The 20,035-nt window shown below is 41.2% G+C and overlaps 1 protein-coding gene across 1 annotated transcript in view; it reads right to left on the minus strand.

The window, feature by feature from the left end:
* The window catches only part of CDHR1 (cadherin related family member 1), a 283,238-nt gene that overhangs the window by 89,897 nt on the left and 173,306 nt on the right, over window positions 1-20,035 (minus strand). Inside the window, exon 14 of the mRNA XM_077257202.1 lies at window positions 8,333-8,400. Coding sequence (XP_077113317.1) covers window positions 8,333-8,400 — 68 coding nt within the window. The remainder of the gene's footprint in view (window positions 1-8,332; window positions 8,401-20,035) is intronic.

Raw genomic sequence — 20,035 nt, forward strand, 5'->3', positions numbered from 1 at the left:
TGCAAACATTATCATCTCTGTCCCTCGATGGGGCTCACAATATAAATTTTGGGCTCACAATCTAAATTGTACATGTACGTCATTGTGATCACCCGTGCACATGGGGCTGTGCGCCGGCGATTGCCGCCTGGTGTGAGCTGATGCTGACAGCTGACACCAGGCTCTAGGCGCAGGAACAGTGCACGCACTGCTCCTGGCACTTTAACCCTCTAAATGCTGCGATCTCTGAAATTCCAGCATTTAGAGTAGACAAAGGAAAGAAAGCCCATCTGCCTTTGGATCGGAGACCCCACAACGTCATCGCAGGGTTCCGATAGTTGCCATTGTGACCCAATGTCATCATGTTGACATCTGGGTCACCATGCACTAGGAACTTAGTCATGTGCAGTGCATGATCTAACTAATTTGTGTCTGCTGGGATGGCAGGCTATAAGGTATGCTCCTGTAATGCTATACCTTATAACTGCGATTAGACTTCAGAAAGTGAAAGTCCCATAGTGGGAAGAAGTAACTAAACCCTTAAAAAAGGGAAAAATAAGTTGTAAAAATAAATATTATGAAAAAAAATAAATAAATAAAAGTACAAATATTTGTTATCGCTGCGTCCTAAATGACTAGACCTATAAAACTGTCCCACTAGTTGACCCCTTAAATAACACTGTAAAAAAATTAGGCAAGAAAAAAGATGCTTTATCATCATACCGCCAAACAAAAAGTGTAATAAAACGAGATAAAAAAGATGAATGTAAATAAAAATGGAATAGCTGAAACCGTCATATTGTCCCGCAAAAAATAAGCTTCCATACTGCTCCATTAGCTGCAAAATAAAAAGTTATAGCTCTCAGAATAAATCAATGTAAAAATAATTATTTTTTACATAAAATAGTTTTAATGTGTCAAAGCACCAAAAAATAAAAAATATATAAATTGATATCTCTGCAATCTTACAGACCCAAAGAATGAAGCTCCTTATCAATTTTACCACATGTGGAATTGCATAAAAAACAAACAAAAAACAATTCCTGCATTTTCATCAAAAACATCAACTTGCCCTACAAAAAAACAAGCCCTCACATCATGACTGTCAGCAGAAATATGGAAAAATTATAGCTCTCAAAATATGGTGATGAAAAAAACTAGTTTTTGAAAACAAAAAACAGCGTCTTTTAGTGTGTGACAGCAGCCAAACATAAAAACCTGATATAAATCTGTTATTGCTGTAATCGCACTGACCTGAAGAATAAAGTGGTCTAATCACTTATACCGCATGGTGAACGGCAAAAAAAAATAACAATAATTTTTCTCCGGCTGTTGATTTTTTCATTCTGCCTCCCAAAGAAGTAAGTCTCAGCGCACATTCACACATTCACTGTGCGCTCTGTGAGGAGCACTTACAATGGGGTTTTTGTGTAAATCTCTGAAATACGTGATTCAGATGGAGCCCCCGGCAGAAGATTCCCTATAATAAGGCAGATGTTTGCTCTGTGAACGATGTCTGACCTGCGATCCGGCGGTGTCTGTCTTTTTATTAGGAGTGCATAAAAGAGCCACAGTTTTTTGCACCTCGGAAAAAAAGGACACTGCTGAACAGAGATCAGTCAAAGTCCAAAGTTTCTCTGCTGCCTCATTATAGTGAGTGGATCCCACGGGGGGTTCATCTGAATTGCATCATTCGAAGACTTAAACGGAAACCCTGGTGTAAATGCTCAATACAGAGCATCAGATAAATGTGATCCAAATTGTTACGTAAAATGTTCCCAATGAAATCTTCAACTTAATTAAAAAAAAGCAAGTCCCCACTCATATCCATGTACTGTTAGAAATATAGGGAGCTTCCATGTTACTGGTAGCATAAAGTCTCAGGAAAAGTGAAATGGCCCTTGCCCCCAAAAAGAAATTCAGCAAATTCTGTGCTCTCAAATCCAAATCTCCCCTCCCTTCTGAGCCCCACAGTGTACCTAAACTACATATTGCGACCACATGTTTGGCATTTATGTAGCGATAAGAGCCCGCCTAATTTACAAGTGCATGAGCTGGACACAACGTACTGGTCACTACAACTTACTGGTCACTCCAATGTACTAGTCACTGCAACGACCGTTTGCAATTTTCACTCAGCAACATGCACTGCTGCTTGTTTCTGGGAAACTCTTGTGGAGTCACAATTGTCACTACACCTGTAGATAAATTCTCAAAGGGGTATAATTTCCAAAATGGGGTCTTCTCTTCTTAGAGGCTCTGAATATGGAGTCTACAAACTATTATAGAAAATTCTGTGCTCCATGATTCCTCATGTATAACAGTACTGCTTAGCCATACGGCAAGACTCGGGAGGAACGCAGCGCTACTTGCCAATTGCACTCTGTCCCTCCCAAGTCTCGTCATGTGGCTAAGCAGTAATCTACAGACACATTTGGGATTTTTCTACATTCAGCAAAAATTGTGGGACATATTTTGGTGCCACTTTTATCCATTTCCTACTTGGAAATCTGGGGTAAAACAACATTTTGGTGGTAAAAATGTAATTATTTTTTTCTTCACAGCCCAATGGTCTAAAATTCTGTAACCCACCTGTGGTGTCAATATGATCACTGCAACCCTAGATGAATTAATTGAAATGTGTAATTTGTAAAACAGGGTCTCTTATGGGGCATGTTGTTTCTCTGTCACCTCAGGGGCTCTACCAATGTGACATGGCACCCTCAAACCAAACCAGGAAAATGAAAACTCCAAAATGAAGCTTCTTCCCCTGAGCTTTGCACTGTACCTCAAAAGAAGTTTTCAACCACATATGTAGTATTGGCGTACTCAGAAGAAATTGCACAACAAATTTAGCAGTCCAGTTTCTCCCATCCTTGTGAAAATAAAAAAATTGGAGCTAAAATAGCATTTTTGTGGAAAAAATTAGATTTTTTTTATTTTCACAGCTCTTTGTTATAAACTTCTGAGAAGAAAGTGGGGGTTCAAGGCACTCACCATATTAGATACAATCTTTGGAGCGTCTAGATTGCAAAATGGTGTCACTTGTGGGGATTTTCCACTGTTTAGGCACGTCAGGGGCTCTCAATACGAGACATGACACAAGCAGACCATTCCATCAAGGTCTGCGTTCCAAAACCTCACTCCTTTTGCTAACCTTGCCGGGAACCTAAACAGTATTTTACTCCCATATATGTGGTATCTGATTACTCATGAGAAATCGCACAACAAATTTTATTGTAAAATTTTTCCTGTTACTCTTGTAAATATACAAAATTTGGGGCTGAAAAACATTTTTGTGGGCAAAATTTGATTTTTGATTTTCACGGCTTAATGTTATAAACTTCTTTTAAGTACCTGGGGGTTCAAGGTGCTCATCACACATCTAGATACGTTCCGAAAGCTGTTTGTTTCCAAAATGGTGTCACTTGGGGGGGGTTCAACTGTTTAGGCACATCATGAGTTCTCCAAATGCGACATGGTGTCAGCTAATTAATCCACAAAATTTTACATTAAAAAAGTGAAATGGCGTTCCTTCCTTTCCATTTCCTGCCGTGTGCCCAAACAGTGTTTTTTTTCCCACATATGAGGTATCAGCATTCTCAGGAGAAATTGCACTAGAAATTTTGTGGTCCATTTTTTTTATTGTTACCTTTGCAAAAAAAAAAAAATGGGTCTAAAGTAACATTTTTGTGATAAAAAGGTAAATGTAAGTTTTTTCCTTCCACATTCCAAAAATTCTTGTGAAGCAAATGAAGGGTTAATAAACTTCTTAAATGTAGTTTTGAGCATCTTGAGGGGTGCAGTTTAGAATGGTGTCACTTTGGAGTATTTTCTGTCATATAGGCCCCTCAAAGTCATTTCAAATGAATGTGGTCTTTAAAAAAATGGTTTTGTAAATTTTGTTGGAAAAGTGAGAAATTGTTGTTCAAATTTTAACCCTTATAACTTCCTATAACAAAAAATATTTCAAAAATTGTGCTAATGTAAAGTAGTTGGAAATGTTATTTTTTAAATATTTTGTGTGAGATAACGCTCTGATTTAAGGGCATAAAATCAAAAGTTTTGAAAATTGCCAAATTTTCACATTTTTTTTTAAAATTTACATTTTTTTCACAAATAAACGCACGTTTTCTCAAAGAAACGTTACCACTATCATGAGGTACAATATGTCATGAAAAAACATTCTAAGAATCAGTGGGATCTGTTGCAAACTTCCAGAGTTATTACCACATAAAGTGACACTGGTCAGAATTGTAAAGTTTAGCATAGCCATGAAGGTGAACACAGGCTCAGAGTGAAGAGGCTAAAGCACCACTCCAAGGCTAAAAAATAAACAAAGCCTAGATTGGATCTTTAAGCCTGAAATCTAAATGAAAAAGCACTTAAAAATGTTGTTAAAGATTGAACATATTCACTGCAATATCAAAATGACTTGCATATGTTTAGTATTTTTGAGGTTTTTATTTTAGCAGTTACAGATCTTGAATGCCTTGAAACAGCTAAGAAAAATGACCTAACTTATTTCAGTTTATAGATAGTTAAAGATAAAGATATTGACAGAAAATACACTGCAAAAATGTCCAAAAAGACACCAAAGAAGAAGCTAGAAAACACTGTTGCCATTTTCCTATGTAAATATAAGGATATGCTGCCCACGTTTCCCCCATGAAGAGACAAGTTCATTGTTGAAATGTGTTGTGAATATTGTCTTGTGTCTTCTGTAAATATTGTGTAATTTGAAATGTAATATGTTCTTATGCAATGTTTAGTAATTTGCAGCTCTATTCATTCTAGTCTGGACTATTGTAACGCTCTACTAATCGGTCTCCCTCTTACTAAACTTTCTCCTCTCCAATCTGTCTTGAATGCTGCAGCCAAGATTATATTCCTCACAGACTGCTACACAGATGCTTCTACCCTGTGCCAGTCATTGCACTGGCTACCTATCCACTCCAGAGTTCAATATAAACTGATCATTCTCACCCATAAAGCACCACGGTTCAGCACCCTACATCTTCTCCCTTGCCTCAGTCTACCACCCTTCCAGTGTCATTGGTTCTGCTACTGATCTAAGAATAACATCCTCAATAATCCAAACCTCCTACTCCCGTCTCCAAGACTTCTCGTGTGCTGCACCAATTCTTTGGAATGCACTACCCAGGACAATTTGATTAATCCCCAATGCCTACAGTTTTAAACATGCCACAAAAATGTATTGTTTCAGACTGGCCTATCACCTAAATATATTTACCTAAAATACCTGTGTTACCCATTCAAAATTTTCTTCAAAACAGAACCCTTGTATCATCTGTCCTCACACCCTTCATGCAATTAATAGCCCTCTGTTTCTGTACTTTTACACATACTGGTTGGTTACCGGTTCATGCAGCATTGCATGAACACCCTATGTATTACATTGATGGCTGGATCATACAAAGAAAGCAATTGTTACCATCCACCTTTCATGTCTCCCCTATTTCCTCATAGATTGTAAGTTTGCAAGCAGGACCCTCACTTTTGGTATCTGTTAATTTGTGTGATTATTATTATTCTGTAATGTCTTTTATTGTCTGTACAAGTCCCCTCTAAAATGTAAAGTGCTGCGGAATATGTTAATGCTATAGAAATAAAATTATTATTATAGTACTATAGTGTATAAGATAGGTAGCATAGCAATAGATAGTTGACTGTAGCTTAGGTAATGACATTAGGTTAAAATAGTGTTAATGTTTGGAACTAGTCCATAAATGGTAGGCACTTAGTGTGAGGGCAAGTGACTGCTTCCTGTAGTTCAGGAGTTGGAGTTTAGAGTGTAGCATGAGCAGTGCTTCTGTTGGGATGATCCACAGTAAAAGGAAACTTAAGGACACAGATAGCAAGATCCTAAAGAAGCAGTAACTGATTAGTCACAGTGGCCTTCAGGAGGAGGCTTCCATGGAAAGGACCCAAAGTCCTGAACCCCCAAACTTGCAAATCCGAAGGTAAAGAACCTAAACAAGCCTGAGTTTGTGGGACTGGTGGGGGTCCGAAGCGGTAGATCCAGGGCACCAGTAGTGGAAAAATAGAACTGCTGAGCGAGTTGAGAGTCTTGTTGATCAGTACTATGGCATTAAGGCTGGGTAGCGGCAATGTAGGATGAAACAGCGTGTCTGTAGAGGCCTGGAGTAGAACTACTGAGGATGGATACGGTGTGAGGGAGAATTCTTTATGCCTTTTTGGGAAACAACTTTAAGAATTTGTACCCGCTATCCCTCGTATATATCCTTTGTCAAGTTATTGTTCTTTAAAGACTCTATATTTGAACAACAGTCTCCTTTATTGAACTCTCGGACCCTATGGTCCTGGCCATCCTGCACCACTGGCTACATGAAGCCTGAATGGGTGTGGTGCCCTCACAGTACAAGTCCACACACTCAGCCTGGACCCACTGTCATGTAGCATGCTGGGGCGTAAAAGGAGACAAATGCTTTCTGCCCAGCCCCGTGCTACACCTGAACCTGTTTCAAAAACTCTGTAGGTACGCTAGAATCTAAAATACATTGCATGTGAACAGCCTTGGAGATCAAATGTTGCTGCTTTTTAAAGATGGAGTAATGATGATTTTTTTACATTTACATCCATTGGAGTTTCGTGTTTCTTTTCTATTTTATACTATGTGTGTTCTTGTGGCTGATGTTACTTGTTTGTTTAGCCAACAATTACATTTAGCATCACAAAACAAGTGTTCATGATGTCATAAATCACATAGTGTGATTAATTTTGCATGATGTCATTAATCATATGATATAAACAATTGTGCATGTTGTCATACATGATATAGTGTTGATCTGCACGTATGGAGTCACAAATCTCATATTGTGAATTGGCAGGTATGACTATGTAATAAATCACATGGTGTAAACAAGTACGCATGTTGTTATATATCACAGGGTGTGAACAAGAACTTATGGAATCACAAATTACATGGTGGAATCAAGCAAGTATGCAGTTATAATTTGCATGGTGTGAATGAGTATGTATGATGTCTTACATTGCATGGTGTAAACCTGTGTAGTCCAAGTGATTATTCCATTTGTTACTACACACTTCTGTACCCTGTCTATTGTAACCAATTAAACCAAACTGTTTGCAGCCCATATACGCCATGTCAGAAACATGTTCTGAAGTAAAAATTACAACATACACAAATACAAAATAATTAGCACAAGTCATGTATGTCAATCTTGAACAAGAGTTTCATTTCAAAGTATCAATGGCTAATAGTTTTATCATTAGTCCACAAATTTAATCAATACCCTCTGATTATAAACATTTTTAATTGCGTGTAGACAGATTTCATCATGTGAATTGATGACAATCAAATCTTTTCTTGCATTTAAATCTTGGGGTTAGCCAATGTCAAAAGCAAAAATCCATAAGGGTTCCCAATTAAACAGTTGTGGTCACTACATCTCACTAGGCAAGAAACCTTGTACATATTGCCATGCACACAAAAAATGTAGCATATTGTAATTTATGATGGCAAGATCTTAAATGGCATAATTTAAGTGTTCATTTCGACATCAGTAATTTATATCGTACACAAAAAGCAGTACAAGTTTCATCAATGATTTTGATCAGATTTTTACCAGAGTTTGCTCAGAGAGGCAGTTTTTACCATCACAGTTCCATCAGTTTTTCTCAGATCAAACTTCTTGAGAAACTTCTCAAGCTTCTACAATTAGTCAGTGAAAAACAGATAGTACAGGGTTGGGATGCAAATGTGGTCGTTTTTTTTCGTGGACCTATAAACTTGCATTGACGAGTTTGATTTGAGACTCATCAAATTCGGACATGTCTCCATGATTTTGTGTGGATTTTTTATTCTACAAAAATATATGGACATATAAACAGACTAGTACATGTATACAAAGCACTGGGATTAAATTTTAGTTTTTCACAGACTGCACTAACAATTACTTGCAATAGAGGCATGATTAAAAACGTTAATATAAGTCTGATAAAGTGCTCCTATTATATCATAGGGCTTAACCCCTTCACAGGCTTTTTCCTCTAATCTAATAATGTTCTTGTATAAAGCAGGTTTGTGCCGAAAATTTATAATGGATTGTGATTAAAGCCCACAACCAACCAAGCACCAGAGATTTATAGCACTTCGTCAATATCAGGCTACCGTAATTAACCCATAATTGCTTTTATACAAAGATGCCGTAGTTGTATGTAAATATAAAAAAGAAATTTAGTAATTATTCATGCATTTGTCATGTATTTTTCCATTAATTTTCTTTATTTCCCTGAGAAGCCCCTTTACCATTTCACCATTCATAAGTTTAAAGGCGATTTTACTTACGGATCAGATCCAGGACCATAAATTGAATACTTGATTTCACCCCAAAGTCCTGAGTCTAGGTCAGTAGCCTATAACAAACACATGAGAAATGTTAGTCATTGAAAATATTATTCTAATCAAGTAAATATCAAATTTCAATAAACATTGATTTTCCTGGTCTAGAATACTCAGTTTGAATGCCCAACTTGGTAATTCTGAGTTAATATTGCCTTGGTTTTTTCTTTAAGTACTCAGGGAGGGATTCAGCTACAAATTCTAGCTCACACTTTGGAAGGCAAGGTAAAAATTTCATTATTGAGGTTACCTATTGGAAGGTAGGAATCCTACAAGTCAATGTCGACCCTTTAACGAGCCTTGTCACATGACTTAGGATAATAGCCAAACAAGAATTTCAATTTGCAGACACTGTGTTTTGGGGTACTGCCCCTCGTCAGTGCAAACTGGAGATCTGGTTTGGCTGTGTGAGAGACGTCCGACCGATATCCAAGAAGTATCATTTCTCCTTGCGGAGATTGACATGCTAAGCATGCCAAGATGAGGAGACTTAGGGTACTGTCACACAGTGGCACTTTGGTCGCTACGACGGTACGATCCGTGACGTTCCAGCGATATCCATACGATATCGCTGTGTCTGACACGCAGCAGCGATCAGGGACCCTCCTGAGAATCGTACGTCGTAGCAGATCGTTTGGAACTTTATTTAGTCGCTGGATCTCCCGTTGTCATCGCTGGATCGTTGTGTGTGACAGCGATCCAGCGATGCGTTCGCTTGTAACCAGGGTAAACATCGGGTTACTAAGTGCAGGGCCGCGCTTAGTAACCCGATGTTTACCCTGGTTACCAGCGTAAAAGTTAAAAAAAACAAACCGTACATACTCACACTCCGGTGTCCTTCAGGTCCCTTGCCGTCTGCTTCCCGCTCTGACTGACTGCCGGCCGGAAAGTAAGAGCAGAGCGCAGCGGTGACGTCACCGCTGTGATCTGCTTTCACTTTACGGCGGCACTCAGTCAGAGCGGGAAGCAGACGGCAAGGGACCTGAACGACACCGGAAAGTGAGTATGTACGTTTTTTTTTTTTTACTTTTACGCTGGTAACCAGTGTAAACATCGGGTTACTAAGCGCGGCCCTGCGCTTAGTAACCCGATGTTTACCCTGGTTACCCGGGACCTCGGCATCGTTGGTCGCTGGAGAGCGGTCTGTGTGACAGCTCTCCAGCGACCACACAACGACTTTCCAACAATCATGGCCAGGTCATATCGCTGGTCGTGATCGTTTGAAAGTTGCAGAGTGTGACAGTACCCTTAAAGCCACAATGGCAAATATGCTAATTATGCAAATTGCCTCTTCAGAGAGAACTAGAACTCTAGTGCCACCTATTGGAAGGTAGCAATCCTACAAGTCAATGTCGACCCTTTAACGAGCCTTGATAACATGACTTAGGATAATAGCCAAACCAGAATATCAATTTGCAGACACTGTGTTTCGGGGTACTGTCAGTCACCTCTCACACAGCCAAACCAGATCTCTACTTTGCACTGACGAGGGGCAGTCCCCTGAAACACAGTGTCTACAAATTGAGATCCAAGACCATCTTCACATGCATAAGGTATCAGCTCACTGGGTTCCCCAGCTGCTCACACCTTTCCAGAAGCAGGAACAAGTTGAATGCGCTCAGGCTCTATTGACGATGTGGCATGGAAAACAGGAGGACATTTTCAATGCTGGATCACACAGGATGAAATCTGGGTCCATTACCTTGATCTTGAGACTAAAGTCCAGTCAATGCAATGGAAGCATCATGACTCACCGCCTCCAAAGAAGGCATACGCCCAACCCTCGGCAGTCAAGTTCATGCTCACAGTATTTTGGGACCAGTACAGAGTAGTATTGATGGATTTCCTAGCAAGGGATACTGTGATCACTGGGGCATACTATGCTTCACAGCTGCGGAAATTGCATAAGTCCATCAAAACCAACAGACGTGGCATTCTCACCAAAGGTGTCCACCTTCTACAGGACAATGCACCAGTTCAAAACACACATGTTGCCCAAATGGAAGCATGCTCCTGTGGCTTTGAAATTCTACTGAATCCCCTTATTCACATGATCTTGCACCATCGGACTTCCACCTCTTTCCAACAATGAAGTTATTTTTGAAGGGCAAGCATTTTCCTGATGATGAGACTTTGATTTCTGAAGTCACAACGTGGCTTTTAGAGCAACCTGTTGACTTCTACAGGCGAGGTGCTTACAGTTGCTTAAAGAGATTGGAGAAGTGTGTGTCCCTAGGTGGCACCTATGTAGGGAAGGGCTAATAAATGTGCCAAGTTTTATTGCTCTCAGTCTACAGGAAGTGGGTCAGGGGAAATCTTTAATAAATGCCCCTCATACCTACCACACTCCATTTCTTAAAAAAGTACTTCCATCCTCTTAATATATTGCAGTCATCATATTATGTAGCACAATGTACGTAAATTACAATTGCTTATTTTGCCCTTCTACTCAATTAATTCTTCTGTTTTCTATTAGGTCTATGACATGATGTGATTAAAATCTGACTAGCTGAATCCTTCTAAATGCTGTGTAAAAACAGGAGGACGCTTTTGCATGTATGAGCGGAGCAGCAAGGTCAGGAGTATAGTTGAGCAAATTTGTTGGGATTAGGTCGCCGAATCTGAATTTATAATAATATATAATAATAATAATTTTTATTTATATAGCGCCAACATATTCAGCAGCGCTTTAAAACTTATAGAGGGGACTTGTACAGACAATAGACAATACAGCATAACAGAAATCACAGTTCAAAACAGATACCAGTAGGAATGAGGGCCCTGCTCGCAAGCTTACAAACTATGAGGAAAAGGGGAGACACGAGAGGTGGATGGTAACAATTGCTTTAGTTATTTGGACCAGCCATAGTGTAAGGCTCGGGTGTTCATGTAAAGCTGCATGAACCAGTTAACAGCCTAAGTATGTAGCAGTACAGACACAGAGGCTATTAACTGCATAAAATGTATGAGAACATGATGCAAGGAACCTGATTATGTTTTTTTTTTTTTTTTTTTTTTTATAATAGGCCACACAGGGATAGTTAGGTTAATGCGTTGAGGTGGTAGGCCAGTCTGAACAAATGCATTTTTAGGGCACGCTTAAAACTGTGGGGATTGGGGATTAATCGTATTAACCTGGGTAGTGCATTCCAAAGAATCAGCGCAGCACGTGTAAAATCTTGGAGACGGGAATGGAAGGTTCTGATTATTGAGGATGCTAACCTGAGGTCATTAGCAGAGCGGAGGGCACGGGTAGGGTGGTAGACTGAGACCAGAGAGAAGATGTAGGGTGGTGCTGAGCCATGGAGTGCTTTGTGGATGAGGGTAGTAGTTTTGTACTGGATTCTGGAGTGGATGGGTAGCCAGTGTAACGACTGGCACAAGGTAGAGGCATTGGTGTAACGGTTGGTGAGGAATATGATCCTGGCAGCAGCATTCAGGACAGATTGGAGCGGGGAGAGTTTGGTAAGAGGGAGGCCGATTAGTAGAGAGTTACAATAGTCCAGACGAGAATGAATAAGTGAGACAGTAAGAGTTTTTGCAGAGTCGAAAGTAAGAAAAGGGCGAATTCTAGAAATGTTTTTGAGATGCAGATAAGAAGAGCGAGCCAGTGATCGGATGTGGGGGGTGAATGAAAGCTCGGAATCAAGGATGACCCCAAGGCAGCGGGCATGTTGCTTTGGAGTAATGATGGAACCACACACGAAGATGGCAATGTCAGGCAAAGGTAGGTTGGTAGAGGGAGAGAACACGAGGAGTTCAGTTTTTGACAGGTTCAGTTTCAGATAGAGGGAGGACATGATGTTAGAGACAGCGGTAAGACAATCACTGGTGTTTTCTAAGAAGGTTGGCGTGATAACAGGAGAAGAGGTGTACGATTGGGTGTCGTCAGCATAGGGATGGTACTGGAAACCAAATCTACTGATTGTTTGTCCAATAGGGGCAGTATACAAAGAGAAGAGGAGGGGGCCTAGGACTGATCCTTGAGGAACCACAACAGTAAGGGGAAGGTGAGAGGAGGAGGAACCAGCAAAACATACAGTGAAGGATCAGTCAGAGAGATAGGAGGAGAACCAAGAGAGAACGGTGTCCTTGAGGCCGATGGAGCGGAGCATAGTGAGGAGGAGCTGATGATCCACAGTGTTGAATGCTGCGGAGAGATCCAAGAGAATTAGCATGGAGTAGTGACCATTAGATTTAGCTGTTAGTAGGTCATTAGAGACTTTAGTGAGGGCAGTTTCAGTAGAGTGTAAAGAGCGGAAGCCAGATTGAAGAGGGTCGAGAAGGGAGAAGAGAGTTATCTGAGAGATAGCGGGTAAGACGGGAGTGGACCAGGCGTTCGAGGAGTTTAGAGATGAAGGGAAGATTAGAGACAGGTCTATAATTAGCAGCACAATTTTGGTTGAGGGAGGGTTTTTTAAGTAATGGATGTATGATGGCATGCTTAAATGAGGAGGGAAAAATACCGAAAGTGAGGGAAAGGTTGAATATTTTTGTTATGTGAGAGGTGACAGCCGGGGAAAGGGACTGGAGGAGATGTGACGGAATGGGGTCACTGGTGCAAGTGGTTGAGCGAGGAGATGCAAGGAGCCTGCTTACTTCTTCTTCTGTAACTGGTTCAAAGTCAGAGAGTGAACTAGATGCAGTGGGGGAGGGAAGACAGTGCATGGTATGAAGAGATTGGCAGATGATTTCCTGTCGAATGTGCCATATTCCTTTCGAATGTGCATGAATTTGCTATATTTGTGCAATATTGGTACCCTTTTCGTGCCGAATGTATGTTTGATGATCGGTTCCGAACATATTTGGTAACTTCTACTCCCATTGACTCTAATGACATTCAACTGTGTTCAACGAATATTGCAAAAACAATATTCGCTGCCGATCGTATTTGGAAACGAATCCGGATAAATTCGCTCAACATCAGTCAGGAATTGAAGAGGGGGATGAGGCACGCAGGGAAAAGAGACTTCCGGTTAATGCATAAAGCTTGGAAAGATTCACCTAGTCTGATTATGTCATAGACCTTAATGGAAAAGAGAAGAAATACACAGTTGTGCTCAAAAGTTTACGTACCCCAGCAGAATTTTTGCTTTCTTGGCCTTTTTTTCAGAGAATATGAATGATAATACGAAAAACAAAAAAGTTTTCTCCACTCATGGTAAGTGGTTGGGTGAAGCCATTTATTGTTAACCTACTGTATTTTCTCTTTTTAGCTCATAATGACAACCCAAAACATCCAAATGACCCTGATCAAAAGTTCACATATCCTGGTGATTTTGACCTGATAGCAGGCACAGAAATTGACACAAATGGGTTTGCATGGCTACTAAAGGTAACATCCTCACCTGTGACCTATTTGCTTGTAATCAGTGTGTGTGCTGAGTGAGTTTCTGGGATCCAGACAGACTCTTGCATCTTTCATCCAGCCACTGATGTTTCTGGATTGTGAGTCATGGAGAAAGCAAAAGAATTGTCAACAGATCTACAGGAAAAGGTAGTTGAACTGTATAAAACAGGAAAGGGATGCAAAAAGATATTCAAGGAATTGATTATGCTAGTCAGCAGCATTCAAACTGTGATTAACAAATGGAAAATCAGGGGCTCTCTAAAAACAAAACCACGGTCAGGTAGACCAACAAAAAATTTGTACACAACTACCATGAAAATTGTTCGGGATGCAAAGAAAAACCCACAAATCAGCTGAAATACTGGACTCAATGAAAACTAGCAGTGTGGCTGTTTCATGATGCAAAATAAGGAGGCACTTCAAGAAATATGGGCTGCATGATCGTGTCACCAGAAGAAAGCCATTACTGCACAAATGCCATAAAGTATCTCGCCTACAATATGCAAAACAGCACAGAGACAAGCCTCAAAACTTTTGGAGCAAGGTAATTTGGAGTGATGAGACAAAAATTGAACTTTTTGGCCATAAACGTTAAATTTGGAGAGAGGTCAACAAGGCCTATGATGAAAGGAACACCATTCCTACGGTAAAGCACGGAGGTGGATCGCTGATGTTTTGAGGATGTGTGAGCTACAAAGGCACATGAAACTTGGTCAAAGTTGAAGGAAGATGAATGCAGCATGTTATCAGCAAATACAGTAGGCAAATTTGCAATCATAAGCCCGGAAGCTGCGCATGGGATGTACTTGAACGTTCCAACATGACAACGATCCAAAACACAAGGCCAAGTCGACCTGTCATTGGCTACAGCAGAACAAAGTGAAGGTTCTGTAGTGCCCATCTCAGTCTCCTGACTTCAAAATCATCGAGCCACTCTGGGGAGATTTCCAGCTCGCAGTTCATGCTAGACAGCCCAGTAATTTACAGGAACTGGAGGCTTTTTGCCAAGAAGAGTGGACAGCTTTACCATCTGAGAAAATGAAGAACCTCATCCACAACTACCACAAAAGTCTTCAAGCTGTCATTGATGTTAGAGGGGGCAATACATGGTATTAAGAAATGGTTTATGTGAACTTGATCAGGATAATTTGAATGTTTGGGGTTGTCATTATGATTTTAAAAGAGAAAACACAGTAGTTTGACAATAAATAGCTTCACCCAACCACTAACCATGACTGGAGGAAAAGTTTTGGTGTTCTAATAACAATCATTATTTTTATATAGCGCTAACATATTCTGCAGCGCTTTACAGTTTACACACATCATCATCGCTGTCCCCGATGAGGCTCACAATCTACATTCCCTATCAGTATGTCTTTGGAATGTGGGATGAAACCGTAGTACCCGGAGGAAACCCACAGAAACATGGGGGGAAAATACAAACTCCTTGCAGATGTTGTCTTGCTGGGATTTGAACTGAGGACTCCAGCACTGCAGTGCTAACCACTGAGCCATTGTTATCATTCATATTCTCTGAAAAAAAGGCCAAGAAAGCAAAAATTCTGCCGGGGTATGAAAACTTTTGAGCACAACTGTAGATGGATAAAAAACTATTGTTAGTTCAAAGTGTAATATAATATGATGATTGCAATATATTAAAAAAAATAAAAACTTTGATGGGAGTGTTTCTTTAATAAAATACTGATATCTTCCCTCCCTACATATAGAGTCAGTTCACACAATCAGGCTTTTGTGCACCAAAAAAACAATATATTTGCAAATTGAAACTGCATTCCTTTCTTTTTCAGGGCTACCATAGGAAAAAAATCCACTTTTGAAACACATTGTCATTAAAAATTGTGAGCTACATTTCTGGTCTCTCCCACGCTTATGTTTTATTTATAAAGCTAGTTTCTTTTTTTTTCAGACTTTAGCTGGGGCTATTAACATTCGTTTACATTAAGGTACCTTCACACATAACGATTTCGTTCACGATATCGTTGCAACGTCACGCTTTTTTGTGACGTAGCAACGATCCCGCTAACGATCTCGTTATGTGTGACAGCGACCAATGATCAGGCCCCTGCTGGGAGATCGTTGGTCATAGGGAATGATCAGGACCTTTATTTGGTCGCTGATCACCCGCTGTCATCGCTGGATCGGCGTGTGTGACGCCGATCCAGCGATGTGTTCACTTGTAACCAGGGTAAATATCGGGTTACAAAGTGCAGGGCCGCGCTTAGTAACCCGATATTTACCCTGGTTACCACTGTAAAAGTGGTAACCAGGGTAAATATCGGTTTACTAAGCGCGGCCCTGCACTTAGTAACCCGATGTTTACCCTGGTTATCCGGGTGCTGCAAGGGGACTTCGACATCGTTGAAGACAGTTTCAACGATGTCGAAGTCGTTTCCCTGGTTGCTGGAGAGAGCTGTCTGTGTGACAGCTCCCCAGCGACCACACAACGACTTACCAACGATCACGGCCAGGTCGTATCGCTGGTCGTGATCGTTGGTAAGTTGTTTAATGCAATGGTACCTTTAGACTTTTGCATGATCTGCACAAGTAGAACAGGTGAGTATATTTACACCACATTTGCATTGTTTATTGAGTTTCAACCTATTGTTAACTTTGTGGATTTATTTGCATTGCAACATATGAATGGATAACCTTCATTCTTTAAAGAAAAGCGGTCAGTACGACTTATGCGACTAAATCAGGGCATGCTGCTATAGGGTATGACGTAATTTAAAAAAGGCATGCTTAGAACTGTCAGCATTAGTAGGAATGAGGAAAAAGAGCTGAGTGTTGCTCCTTCCAGTCATCTGAGTGGTGCTGCTGGGGGAACAAGTCACACTCTCCTGGCTGCCTAACATGCCCACTCTGTTTTGACATCCAACACAGCTTCACTTGCTAGGAGGGACATCAGTCAAAGCAGAATTGGCTAGCTAACAGTGAGAAGACATTAAATTGTCCCTGATGCAGTACTGCCTAGATGTTGAAAGGGAAATAATTTTATGATAATTTGATCTCCATTGTACTAATACAGGCAATTTACTCAGTGATATGTTAACCAGTGTATTAGCATACAATGTTTACTGCATTTCAACAATTGTCAGTAATACTGTGCAGTCGATTATAAGAGACTTTGTAATGCATCTAATAAGAGACATAAACTTCTTTCTCCATTTATGAGTAACTTCTCTCCCACTACCTTACTCCCAAAGTCATTATTCACTCTGAAACCAAGGTGAAATCAAAGTAAGACAGACTGCCCCCATACTGAAGTACCAGGCTATAGCTCCTATTTATACCAATGGAAAGAAGGAGGGGGAAAAGGAGTGATGAGCACTCAGGACAATGAGAGCTTAGGTACACACAGGCAAATTAAGCTTCAGCTTGTATCAAATGTATTGCTGCCATCTCTTGATGTGTGTGCACTTTGTATAGGAGACATCATAAGAGCTGGTTTCTACCCACTAGGTCAGAGAAAGCTAAACATCAAAGACAGAGCCTGCATAGGAGAAAACTGTTAAAATTATTGCTGTATGTTAGGTACACTTTCAGTGTAGTATAATGGTGAATCCAGCTAAATCCCTTTAATTTCAGAGTACTATTTCATGTTTGTTACCACTGATGCAAAGCAATATGTATTGTGGTAGATCGGCTCAATCAGCTGTACATGAACACTGTCTCCTTAAGATCTACCTTGGTTTATTATGTGCTGCATAAACCAAGCTGAAGCAAAAAATAAACACAGCCCTCTGGGCAAAAATAGCAAAACAGAACAAAGTGGTATCACACAGCACAGTCCTTGTGGTGGTGAGGATCAGTCCGCTCAGGGTTAGCAAGACCCTTGGATCAGGTTTAAGAACAAATACACACATCTCTCTGGAGTGTTCCTCCCCAGACACTGAACACCCACTGTCTCTGGAGGCCAGCTATTTAAGCCCCAGACAGCACCCTGAGGTGGAGATAAGGTGGACAACCTCCCACCCTCTCTATTATTGTCCACAAAAAACCCAGCCCTTTAAACAAACTGGCTATTAACTCTTCGCAGCACTTAATGTGCTGAGGGAAAACTTCTGGGATTTACATCGATGAAGCCATAAACCGCCGCAAAACATATCTCCCCTCCAGCACCTTACCACCTTACTTTGTCACACTATGTACAGTATACCGTATGTATTCAACAGGAAACAATTTCATTACAATTCAGAGGTGCTCAGCAACGGTAAATGGTAAGAGCAGAACATAAGTGCTCTCATACTTATTATTATTATTATTTTTATAGCACCATTGATTCCATGGTGCTGTACATGAGAAGGGGTTACATACAAATTACAGATATTGATTACAGTTAGCAAACTAACAATTACAGACTGATACAGAGGGGTGAGGACCCTGCCCTTGCGAGCTTACATTCTAGAAAATGGTGTGGATGGAGACAGTAGATTGAGGGTTTCAGGAGCTCTGGTGTTGGTGAGGCAGTAGCTTCGGTAGTGGTGAGGAGGCAGCAGGGTCAGTGCAGGCTGTAGGCTTTCCTTAAGAGGTTGGTTTTCAGGTTCCGTCTGAAGGATCCAAATGTTCTTGATAGTCGGACGTGTTGGGGCAAAGAATTCCGGAGGATGGGGATATTCGGGAGAAGTCTTGGAGGCGGTTGGGTGAGGAGCAAATAAGTGAAGAGATGGAGGTCTTGGGAGGACCGGAGATTACTTGAGGGAAGAAATCAGGAGATTAGTTCAGAGCTATATGGAGGAGACGGGTTATGGATGGCTTTGTAGGTCAGTATTAGTCATTTGAACTGGATACGCTGAGGGAATGGGAGCCAGTGAAGGGATTTGCATAGGGGGAGCGGATGAGTAGCGAGGAGAGAGATGAATTAGTCGGGCAGCAGAGTTAAGGATGGACTGGAGAGGTGCAAGGGTGTTATCAGGGAGGCCACAGAAAAGGATGTTGCAGTAGTCAAGGCAGGAGATGATGAGGGCATACACAAGAATTTTAGTAGATTAATGGTTGAGGAAAGGACGGATTCTGGAGATATTTTTGAGCTGGAGGCGCCAGGAGGTGGAAAGAGCTTGGATGTGCAGTTTGAAGGACAGGGCAGAGTCGAGGGTTACTACGAGGCAGCGGACTTCTGGTATGGGGAAAAGCATGATGTCCTTTAATTCGATAGATAGGTCAGGTAAGGAAGATCTATGAGATGGAGGAAAGATGATGAGTTCAGATTTGTCCACATTGAGTTTGAGGAAGTGAGAGGAGAAGAAGGGGGAAATGGCTGATATATACTCCGGGATTCTGGACAGCAGGGAGCTGACGTCTGGGCCAGGAAGGTACATCTGAGTGTCATCAGCATAAAGGTGGTACTGAAATCCATGAGACCTTATGAATTGTCCAAGGCCGAGTGTATAGATTGAGAAGAGTAGGGTCCTAGGGTCCTACAACAGAGCCTTGGGGGACTCCAACAGAGAGAGGGTGGGATGAGGAGGTAGTGTGGGAGTGAGAGACGCTGAATGTGTGGTTGGAAAGGTATGAGGAGATCCAGGATAGGGTGAGGTCTTTAATGCCAAAGGAGGAGAGGATCTGTAGTAGGAGGCAGTGGTCAACTGTGTTGAAAGTAGATGATAAGTCTAGAAGGAGGAGTACAGAGTATTGTCCATTAGCTTTGGCTGTAAAGAGGTCGTTAGCGATTTTGGTCAGGGCTGTCTCAGTTGAGTGATGGGGCAGAAACCAGATTGTAGATTGTCAAAGAGCAAGTTAGATGAGAGGTGGGAGGAAAGTTCAGCGTGGATGTGCTGCTCCAGGAGTTTGGAAGAGAATAGGAGCAGCGATATTGGGCGATAGCTGGACATAGTGTTGAATCGAGGGTTGGCTTTTTAAGGATAGTCGTGATTGTGGCATGTTTGAAAGCAGAAGGGAAGGTGCCAGAATTTAGTGATAGGTTGAAGAGGTGGGTTAGGGACGGGATAAGAGTGGTGGTGGTGAGGTTGGGGAGGAGGTGGGATGGGGTCAAGCGTATAGGTGTTAAAGTGCGATTTGGAGACGAGACAATTAAGCCCCCTTTCAGTGATGTTGGATAGGGACGATATGGGGTTTGGACATTGGTCTGGTATACAAAGGGGTTGTGGTGGTTGAACAATGAAGACTTGCCTTGTTTGGTCGATCTTATTTTTAAAGTGTGTGGCAAAGTCCTCAGCAAAGATGAGGGAGGTTGTAGAAGGCACTGGGGGCGGAGAAGGGAGTTAAAGGTTTTGAATAACTGTTTGGGGTTGTAGGATAGGGAAGATACAAGGGTTGTG

Source organism: Ranitomeya variabilis, chromosome 4 (genome assembly GCF_051348905.1).
Source record: "Ranitomeya variabilis isolate aRanVar5 chromosome 4, aRanVar5.hap1, whole genome shotgun sequence".
Classification (NCBI taxonomy): Eukaryota; Metazoa; Chordata; class Amphibia; order Anura; family Dendrobatidae; genus Ranitomeya; species Ranitomeya variabilis.